General features: G+C 37.2%; 1 protein-coding gene across 4 annotated transcripts in view; it reads right to left on the bottom strand.

Moving 5' to 3' along the window:
• The window catches only part of LOC107724200 (voltage-dependent L-type calcium channel subunit beta-4-like), a 35,134-nt gene extending 28,931 nt beyond the window's left edge, over positions 1 to 6,203 (bottom strand). For all 4 annotated transcript variants that reach the window (XM_016533032.1, XM_016533033.1, XM_016533034.1 and 1 more), the window contains exons 1-2: positions 6,022 to 6,203; positions 4,085 to 4,177 (exon numbers count right to left, since the gene is read on the bottom strand). In XM_016533032.1, coding sequence (XP_016388518.1) covers positions 4,085 to 4,177; positions 6,022 to 6,102 — 174 coding nt within the window. In that variant the 5' untranslated portion in view covers positions 6,103 to 6,203. The remainder of the gene's footprint in view (positions 1 to 4,084; positions 4,178 to 6,021) is intronic.
• Positions 6,204 to 11,635: the final 5,432 nt, after the last annotated feature.

Genomic DNA, 11,635 nt, shown 5'->3' with positions numbered 1-11,635 from the left:
CCTCTTTGGGCTGGATTCGGGGGCTGGAGCCCACACTGGAGCGAGCTCTGGGGCTGGAGCCGACACTGGAGCGAGCTCGGGGTGAAAGGCGTGGTCGGCGGGCTTGAGTGAGCCGCAGCCGGCTTGACTGAGGAGCGGCCGGCGGAGGGGCTCCGGATCGGGATCGGGATCGGAGGCTCTCCAGACACCGGATGACCGCCTCCTTCCAGTCGAGGTTGGTGGTGTCTGGGAGTTCCGCGGGGCGATGGTATGTGATCCCGAGCCGGAACAGCGTCACCAGGGTCTCCCCATCCAGGGAGCTGGCGAGGGCGAGCGGCACGAATGCCCTCGCGTAGGGGAGCGGGCGATGAACGTCGCTCGTTCCTCCATGTTGGCGGGGAGAAACGAAATGCAAAACAAAAGACTTATAAAACAAAAACACGGGAGAAGGGGCGCCGCTTACTTTTCTGTTTTGGTCGGGTCTTCTGTCACGCTGCTGCTGCTACTGTGTCGGAGCGAGGAGACGGAGGGAATCCAGAAATAATTAACTTTATTTTAACACCAAGGAACACACACGTAGCACAGGAATCGACGAACATTCAACAAGTAGACCCGACAAAACCAAACTGAACAGACTGGGGCTTATAAATACAGGGGAATGAGGATAATTAACTAAACACAGCAACAAATGAAGAACTAATCGGGGAACATCATGGGAACAGGAAGGACCAAATAAGGGCATGGAAGGCACATGGGAAGCAAAACACACACAAAACAAGGAACAGAATCTGACACAGGGACGCATTTAATTGATTGAAAATATGAAATCAAATCTATACAAAAGATTTCTAACAGCAAATTAGCACATTAAAACGATTTCTGAAGGATCATGTGACACTGAAGACTGGAGTAATGATGCTGAAAATTCAGCTTTGCATTATAGGAATAAATTACATTTTAAAATATTTTAAAATAGAAATGATTAAAACATAATAATATTTCACATAATTTTTTATTACAGTATATACTGTATTTTTATTAAATAAATGCAGCCTAAAATACTTCTTTAAAAAAACATTAAATAATCTTACCACCCTAATTTCTGCATCTAAAAGTATATTACAAAAATAAGATTTAATTTACAAATATTTAATTCTATATTAGCAATATAATATAGATATAATTAAAATGTTAATAAATATTGCATTATATAATAGTAGCTAGAAGTTGTACCAGTGTCTGATAACCCAGACATTTCAATTACACTACAATTTACAATTTAAACTTTAGGTCTGTTTTCTTTATTTTATTTTTAAGAAATTCATATTTTTTATTCAGCAATGGCAAATTTAATTGACAGAACAGATAAACTAAATCAATACAAAATATTTATATGCCAATGTTTTTTTTTTCCTCAAAATTTTTTATTATATTAAGCAGGACAAATGTTTCCATCACTGATAATAAGAAAATAAGAAATGTTTCTTGATCAGCAAATCAGCATATTAAAATGATATCTGAAGGATCATGTGACACTGAAGACTGTTGATGCTGAAGAATGATGCTGAAAATTGAAAATCCAGATTTGCTGCAGGAATAAATTACTTTTTAAAATATATTCAAATTGTAATAATATTTCACAATTTTTACTCTATTTACTAGATTTTAATCAAATAAATGCAACCTTGGTGAGCATAAGAGACGTCTTTCAAAAACATCAAATAATCTTACCAACCTCAAACTCAAACAGCCGTGTAAATGTAAACTAGCAATTGCAACCCAGTTTTACTTCTATAATCCATTCTTTTATACTTAACAATGCCAATATTCACAGTAATGCGCTGCCTCCTGTAAACCATCCCTTTATGAAATACAGCACATTCACCGCTGTCTTCATGCATGTAAGGAATCCATGATGTACGTCACAGATGCTTATTTTCAGGTACGCCATCACAGCACAGTTTTTATGAACACAGAGAGAGCATGAGGATTTAACATTCACCAGCAGGCCCCACTCCAAATGAGCTCCATTAATATTTGACTATTTTAATATTTTAGGAACTGTGATATTTTGGGAGAAAATTGAAACTGCCACGACCTCCTGGTCATGAAAATGAACAACCCGCTCAATATGCCGTCTCTTCTTTCCACACACACACACACGTATACAAACTCTCTGTTAACACATTAAAGACTGCATGGCAGATGGACGCCCAGATAGTCAATGTCCCTATTAATACCCTTTAAACCTTGTCATTAAAATTGCCTTTGCTTCCGCACAGATGAATCTGGAGTAAGTATCTAAGGGTGCCACATTTTACAGGCTGAATATAAAGACGAATGAGCTTAGATGGTGTGCGCAGAACAAACCAAAGAATTTGGGTCACTCATTACAGAGGAAATTAATTGATGTAACAAGGCTGACATAGATGTTGAAGTGTGCCATGGAGAAATTCATTGTGCTTGTCATAACCTATTTTTTCCTTTAGGTGTTTTCAAAAGATTCTCTTAAATAACACATGAAGAATGCTGCAGGAGAGTAATGGAGCTGTCTCCATCTAGCGGCCACGTCTTGAATTACAGCACAAGTGAGACGGTCACATATTAGGGCAGGCTGTATCCTTATAGATAATGTAATCAACTACTACACAAAACACATTAGACAAGATTTTTAGACACTGAAGAAACTTAAAAACTGAAAAAAATTAAATAGAGATCTGAGGACATATTGTCACCCAGATACAAGAGACTTTTACTAAGACTCTTTTTCTAAATGTCTAGTAGTGAAACGAATAATTGCAGCAGTCAGCAGTTAATTAGTAATAGTTTTCAAGAGTGGGGAAATTGAGAAGTTTTCAAATTTTGTAACAACCTGAAAACAACCTTTCATAACATCCAAACAACGAATTTTGGTTTTGGTGAAATACACCACAAATACACCATACTCAAATGCCAACTGAATGCTTCAGAAAATGCTCAAGAAGTCAAACTCCATGGTCATGAATGTAAAAAAAAATGTAGGGAAAAAAACCTACTATCAACATTTCTCCGGTTTTATTATCCTATTTAATGCTAATTTATTAGGAGAAAGACAAACATCTTGTAAAGTGTATTTCATTTGATATATATATATATATATATATATATATATTATGTGTGTGTGTGTGTGTGTATTTGACACTTTAATTTACTGACAAATAAATTATATAAATGTTATATAGACAAATGCAATCTATCTATCTATCTATCTATCTATCTATCTATCTATAAACAGTGTATGTGTGTGTGTGTGTGTGTGTGTGTGTATATATATTTACGCACACGCACACACACACACACACACACACACATACATACATATAAACACCCACACACATATACATTACATATTACATAATGTAGCATTACATAAAGAATAATATATTATGTGTGCGTATATAGCATATTAAAATATGAACATTTTCAAAGGTATATTAAAAGTACTCTGAAATGTGTCATTTATTTTTATTATATGCATCACTGTATATTTTAATATGACAATATATTATGAAATATTTTAAATGATGTAATATATTATACAATATAAATGTGATATGGTTTATAATATATATGTAAAAAAATATATATGACCATTCGATGTACAAAAGATGTTGTAAAAATTAACCCTTTTCCCAGACGAAAAGGTGTATATTTATAACACTTTACTTTGTGTTTTCTTACCTCTGCATAAAAATACAGTGTTTCTAATACAAAGACTGAGGGAGTTCCGCATATTTGACATCTTTCTGTCCTCTGACTAACATCATAAATCAATTTCCATTTTGTGAACATCGGGACAAATGAGAACGCATAAAATATATATGTTGTAGTTTCCATACACCACTAGACATTTACCCAACTATGACAACTTCTGCTTCTGAGAAACCCAGAAATGTGAAAAGTGTTCATAAGACACCTGCTGATTCCAGCCTCCAGAGTCACTTCTCCTAGTCAATACTAAAGAAGTGATGAACACAGAGTAACCACTCAAACAAGCCCACATGAAAACATAATGACAGAAACAATATATAGCATAGAAGCGCTGACTGGTTAAGCGGAGTCTTACCTGTCGTTTGATGAAGCTGGAGGTGGTGTCAGACGAGGTGCTGCCATCTGAGCGTTTAAAACGACCCTTGCGCTTCGGCAACTTTCGTGGTAGCTATATGGAGACAACCACATCAAAACAAACAGTCACACGGTTACAGTAACGTCAGACACAAGATGCACTTTGTTGAAAAACACAGTTTTTTTTCAATTGCTTGCACACATTTTCAAAACTTTGCCTCCTTTTTTCAAAACTTTACATACAAATCCAAGAATTGCACACACAAAATGCAAAATGCCTCACATCTCTTGCTAAATGAAGCACTGCATTCAAAATATCACAAACACATCTCAAAATCAAACCTTTGCAAACACCTTTGTCATAATATTAATTCCTGTTAGATTGTTGTGTGTACATAGGGAATTGTGTGTTGTGTTTTGCAAAAAGTGTTTTATGAAATTGAAAACTGAGTAAAGGCTGAGAATTAGTGTAGTTCTGGTGTTTGAGTGTCAGGTTTCAGAAATTGTGTGACAAGTAAAGATTTTCTGTGTAAGCAGTTTAAAAAAACTGTAAGTTGGTAAACTGGGCTAGGACACTAGATGTAAGTGTCTCTGGAGCTCCAGCAGCAGTTAGATTAATGGTCACATTATAGGAAATGGGTCTGGAGTAACTGTAAGCTCTTTAAATAGTTGAAAGTAGTCTTGAAATATGACATAGATATAAAGTTTGTAACTGTTCTAGTGAGCAGTGCTTAAATACCTTGTATCTACAAGGGAACCTTGTTTTTTTTTTTTTATTATTAAAAATATTGTTGGTCGCATCAACTGCTCAGTCTTACAGGTTTTTTTTTACAGAAAAAAAGTGGTGAATCTGAAATCTTTCAATCTGAAAAGTAATACTGACACCCCTCAACTAACTGCTAGTTGGTCAGACTAGTTTTTAAGACAGTTTTAACATAATGACTGTATTTATGCAACTAGCAACTAACTTTAGTCTACTCTACTCTAGGCACATTACCTTTCTTGTTCAAAAGCAAATGTGTTTTATTTATTTTTTTGGTATTAAACAATAGTCTGTTGGAAAATCCAACCCGATTTCACAGGAAAATGTAGCTTTTTATGTAAAGAAGATGTAGCGATTTTTTATGAATTTATGAAAACATAATTTTTAGTAAGCATTAAACCCCAAACAAAACCGCCATTGGAGCTTAAGTAGCATATATCATAGAAAAAACATATGAATGAGATTACACGAATTCATATCAAATTAGCCACCAATTCAGAAAAATGTAAAACAGATACAAATTGTCATGAGATTTTACCAATTTTAACTAGTATGACCAGCTAATATCTGGTTTGTTGCTGATCCATGATGGTTTAGCTAGTGACCAGTTGGACCAACTAATAGCCAACTTAGACCTGCTAGAAACCAGTTAGTTACCATCTTCAAAAAAAAAAAACTGCTACCAGCTTAATATGGTATTTCATGCAGGGCAGGTGACCATGGGACTTAAGATGGCTACAGGTGAGACCCATGACAAGTGAGGGTTCACCATAAGGGAATTCTGAGAGATTTTAAATCCGTTTATCCGTATTCAGTAGAAACTGACAGAAAGCAAGTGTTTGAACTCATAAATGAACACTGTGTCTACAGATGCCTGGCCTGAAGGACGAGGCCTTGGATGCGGTGGGAAATCTCAGGGCGGAGGAAAAACAGGAATTGAGTTTCGCGGATGGTGGAGGAGCATCAAAACATCTTATCCACATCTCGCCTCCGTTCATTAAAAACAACAGCGCGCGACTGATTAAAAGCGCGTTAAAGGCGATATTACACGGGCAGATTGTGTAGCTGTAGCGCTCTGCGGATATATGAAGCGCTTCAATGCACGACTGCTCAACAACAAGTAGCAAGAAATTAACCATTTATGAGATCATATTCAAATCCCCCAATAGTCTTACCTGAAAATAGTGCGACTGAGCAGCGCTTTGTACACCAGACAGAGGGTCTGGGGAAGATTTGGACATCTTTACTTGCACCATCTATTTGAGAGCGCAGGGAGGCGGGTGCATGCATGCATTGGTGCTTACTGGAAGAAACGGCGATACCAAATACATATGCCTCCCGAGGAAGAAAAGGGTATCACGATTGAACAGTCAAGCTTCTGTCTGAGACATAACAAGATACATTCCCTCGCGCGGGTTATTATAAATCGAGATAGTAATACAGGTGTACAAATGCAACGGTACTGTTTCTTGTGCATGCGCCTTTTGTAATGATGTGTCTCGCGCTACCGTGTGCTGCGCTCTCTCTCTCTCTCTCTCTCTCTCTCTCTCACTCGTACAGTAGGCTACATACACATTTTCTATCCAAAAGTCGTTAGATAAACAAAAAGCAAGATCTTAACCGCTACACTTCTATATTCTAGACTTTGTGCAAGTCTGAGATTTCTCAAATAACAACATTGCAGTGGTTTACATCACAGCAACTCAGGTAATGTGGTGTTTTTTATGTAACACGCAGGTTATATATATTATATATTAAATAGGTGTTCTGGATAAATAACACTCGTTTCTTTGACAGCCCAAGGCTCACAAAACTTTAGAGTGACTCTCTGCAAGTCTCAGCCAATGGCGTGAGTCAGTTTGAATGGCCTAATGGCAGACAGAAACCTGTTTGAAAACAATCATAATTTGCAAAAACCAATTATTATAAATGGGCAAATGTATCCAGTGATGCAAACTTTTAAACTTTTTCCACTGTCAAATTTCACCATTTTGAATTGAACGCAAATGTGACGCTGATTTTTTTTTAACATATTAGGCATACAAATAAAAGCTACCGTGTGCTGCGCTCTCTCTCTCTCTCTCTCTCTCTCTCTCTCACTCGTACAGTAGGCTACATACACATTTTCTATCCAAAAGTCGTTAGATAAACAAAAAGCAAGATCTTAACCGCTACACTTCTATATTCTAGACTTTGTGCAAGTCTGAGATTTCTCAAATAAGAACATTGCAGTGGTTTACATCACAGCAACTCAGGTAATGTGGTGTTTTTTATGTAACACGCAGGTTATATATATTATATATTAAATAGGTGTTCTGGATAAATAACACTCGTTTCTTTGACAGCCCAAGGCTCACAAAACTTTAGAGTGACTCTCTGCAAGTCTCAGCCAATGGCGTGAGTCAGTTTGAATGGCCTAATGGCAGACAGAATCCTGTTTGAAAACAATCATAATTTGCAAAAACCAATTATTATAAATGGGCAAATGTATCCAGTGATGCAAACTTTTCAACTTTTTCCACTGTCAAATTTCACCATTTTGAATTGAACGCGAATGTGACACTGATTTTTTTAACATATTAGGCATACAAATAAAAGTGAATGTGCGCATCTTTTAAATATTTGTTAATAACTAAAAATTATTACTTCCCAACTAGAATAGAACCAAAACTAGAATTTCCATCACCTTTTATTTATTTATTATTTATGTATTTATTACTTTACAAAAAAATTGCCAGTTATAGTTGACACTAAAGCTTACTTTATCTTTATGAAGAAGTAAACTATATATGCCCTCTTCTAGCACTTTGGAGCATATGCCTTATAGCTTATAGAAGGGCAAATGTGCTTTTCCTTGTAATACATTATTTCTTTTGATTGTAATAGTTAATTCTATTCTGACTTCACTATATATTTATAATTATATCTATTAATATTCCAATCAATCACATATAACTGTAAAATCATACATTTAGCACATGTGCTTTGATTTTATATGGCATCTTTAGCTAGTGATCTAGTGTGGCCAAACTAGATGAGTAATCTCACCACGGAAGTACTTTCAAAAATTCAAAAGGAAATTTAAAATTACAGCTTGGAAGAGAACAGGAATGCGGCTCAGTGGGAGAAGTGTGATCCATAAGTAACTACTTCGAAACTCTTAGGTGTGGTTTTCATCATAAACACACATACACTCACACCCTCTTAAGTGTTAAAACCTGCTGTCTCATTTATGACAGCAGATCTGAAGCACTGATAGACAGGAAAACTGATCTCAAAACAACACAAAACTCAAACATTTACCTTACCTACATTAACCTTCAAACCTATATCCTTAATATGAAATAAAAATAATAATAATACAAATAAAAACTTAATAACAATACAAAAAAAAAACTAACAAAAACTTGTAAGAAAAACTAACAGTAGTCCTACTAAAAAACTTTAGTTTCAAGACCAATTCTCACTATTAACTAGTTGCTTATTATTAGCATGCATAGCCTATTATCTAGCAAATTGGATGTTTATTAGTAATTATAACGCACTTATTAATGGCTTATTCTACATGACCTTTTAGATCCCTTTATCCAAACCCATACCTAACTTAACAACTACCTCACTAACTACTAATAAGCAGCAAATTAGGAGTTTATTGAGGCATAAGTTGTAGTTAAAAGTTAGTTAATAGTGACAATTGGTCCACCAAAAAAGTGTGACCAAAATAAATCTTAACCAAATAGTTTTTATTGCCATATACAGAAAAAATATAATTTTTATAAGTGTGTTCAAAAGAACAGTTAGTTCAGTCTTCAAACTCGATTGGCTGAGAGACTTTTCGATGCTTTGTCGGTGTTTGCACGTTCCAGACAGACTCTGTTCATTAGTGGTGGGGATTATTCAGTGACTCTTTCTGCACGGTATATCGATACGCCCATAGGTGGCGACATGTCATTGAATCATTCATTCAATCAATTCGTTCAAAAACACAGGAACTAAGCACTTTTATGTTGCACAACTTGGACTGGCAATATTGGGTCCAAAAATAAATTACACACCAGATTAACTTCTTGTTTATTAAACTGTTGTATATAAAATATAGCCTACCTATGCTGTTATTCTGAATATTAGGAACAACAGCACTTCCTCCTTCAAACAACAGGTATTTCAACTTTCAATCTCATTTCCACATATAAAACAGTGGTTAAAAATATAATGATATGGTTAAAATAGGCTAATATTCCACCGGTGATTGGTGTAACTGGAGTTGTGATCCAAAGTGTCTTGTGTTTTGTACATGCCCAAGGGCCCTTCCTTCCCGTTTACGCCGTCCCACTGAAGCAATCAGGCTGTCAATCACGTGAATGTAAACTCCTCTGACAGCCACTAATCGTCAGACACAAAAATCATGCGGCCAGTGTTGGGAGTCGATGTGACAAGTGATGCACTGCTGACAGCTGGACCCTGATTTGACTATGAAACAACAGGGCGCTGTCTCTGTGTAATTACAGGTGATAAAGAGCTTTATTTGTGCTGTTTGTTTGTTTTGATTGTTTTAATTGCAATGACTGTCGTGCATATGGTTTCTACTGCTTACGACTTAAACATAAACGCCCCTCTAATTGGCACAACTGTTATGTAATATGTTGTTTATAACAGTATGCAGGTTATGTCACATAAGACAAGTGCTGATGTATTTTAACAGCGGGCTGTGTGCTTAACCCTGCAAAGCCTGGGCCCCGACATATAAGCGAATAGTTAAAGAAATCTGATTTTACTCAAATGGAAAAAGTTGAAACTTTAGATAAAATATTAATAAAATCTAAAAGGAAAAAATGAATATGTGTTTTTGTTGAGTATTATTTTACATCAAGCTTTTATGGCTAATATAGTAGGCTACACTGTATAAATCAATAAGCTGTAATTGTTACCTTAAAGAGCAATCTTTACCTGATTTAACCCATGAAGATAAATAAATAAATAAATAAAAATTAAATTAAATTAGTATAAATTAATGTATTTAGTAATGATGTTATTTTATTTATTTGATTATAATTTTTTTATTTGATTAAAACCAGTTAATTTAGATCTTTTTAGATAATTTTATTCAGAGGCCCAAACTGAGCAAAAATATGCAACTTATTAAATATTTTTATTTAAATGGCCAATAAGTAAGTTGAAATTCTTCCAATTTGTTTGTAAATTTGTATGTAATGAGATCTTTATAACAATATAACAGACTACTTTCATATAAATAAAATGATAAAATATGTAAAAATACCTATAAATATCAGTGTCACTCTATACCTCCCAATTAGATATATTTAAATAGTAGTGTAGTTTTTATTGTAGGGGCAAAACAATTAATGCAATGCAGTACAATGATATCATGTTCAATACTAATATTTTAACACAGTTTGTCTAAAAAAGTTATTTATGGATAATCAAGTAAACGTACTCGGTTACTAACGTAACCTCGGTTCCCTGAGATACGGGAACGAGTATTGCGTCGCTAGACGCTACGGGAAACTCCTTTTCTCTGATTTACTGAAGCCTTTTTTTCAATCACAGCAGTGCATCTGCACTGCCATTGTTTCAGAAATGAATTAATGATGGCGCAGCGGAGCTGCGCGAGCCTATGGCGAAGCAGCGTGCCCGAGTAGAAGGGCGAGAGGGGTTCAACCTCCTAGACCCTTTCAAAAATCAAACAACGAGGTTGTTCCTGCCGACCGATATCCCGTCTATAGAAGCATGAAAAGCTGCTATAGCCGCCACATAGACCTTAAGAGTGGAGGGGGTGCGACCCTTATCCAACAGCTCTTGAAGGAAGGACAATATTGAAGATATGTCACATGTGGATGGATCTTCACCGCGGTTTGTACACCAAGCGGTGAAGACCGACCATTTGAGAGCATAGAGGCGCCTTTTGGATGGGGCTCTAGCCTGAGAAATGGTATTTAAGACACCCTCTGGGAGGTTCATAGGCTCCCATCGAGAGGCCATAAGTGTAGGGCCCACAACTTGGGTTGGGGGTGCCATATCGTCATGTTCGCCTGAGAGAGGAGGTCCCGTCTCAGGGGAATGGGCCATGGAGCTGCCGTGAGCAGCTGAGACATCTCTGAGAACCATAGTTGGTTTCTCCAGAGCGGGGCCACTAGAAGAACCTTGTGCCTTTGTTCCCTGATTCGCCTGATGACCTGAGGGATCAGGGCGATCGGGGGAAAAGCGTAAAGGAGAAGGCTGGGCCAATCGTGGGCCAGCGCATCCCTTTCCTTCGAAAAATAGATTGGGCAGTGAGAGTTGTCTTCTGAGGCGAAGAGGTCGACCTCTGCCTTCCCGAAGATCTCCCATATTCTCCGAACCGTCTGGGGGTGAAGCATCCACTCGCCAGAGGGGACGTTGCTCCGAGACAGCATGTCTGCTCCCTGGTTCAGTTTGCCCGGTATATGCGCTGCTTTTAGGGAGCGCAAGTGGCAATGTGCCCACTCCAGTAGGCTCTTTGCCATCCTGAAGAGGCGTGGGGAGGAAAGGCCACCCTGGCAATTTATGTAGGATACTACCGTCATGTTGTCCGATCGGACTAAGACATGGCATCCTTCTAGATGTGGTAGGAAGGACTGTAAGGCCTGCCATACTGCCAGCATTTCCAGGCAGTTGATGTGCAGCTTTGTCTCTTCGCTCGACCACACGCCAAAGGCTGGTCTGCCGTCGCACAGGGCTCCCCAGCCCGTGTTTGACGCATCTGTGAAGATGACCTTCCTTTTGTGCATCATCCCTTTGTGTATCATCATT

This window comes from Sinocyclocheilus rhinocerous, unplaced genomic scaffold (assembly GCF_001515625.1).
Source record: "Sinocyclocheilus rhinocerous isolate Xijiao unplaced genomic scaffold, SAMN03320098_v1.1 scaffold184, whole genome shotgun sequence".
In the NCBI taxonomy this organism is placed as follows: domain Eukaryota; kingdom Metazoa; phylum Chordata; class Actinopteri; order Cypriniformes; family Cyprinidae; genus Sinocyclocheilus; species Sinocyclocheilus rhinocerous.
This window is presented reverse-complemented; position numbering and strand designations above follow the sequence as displayed.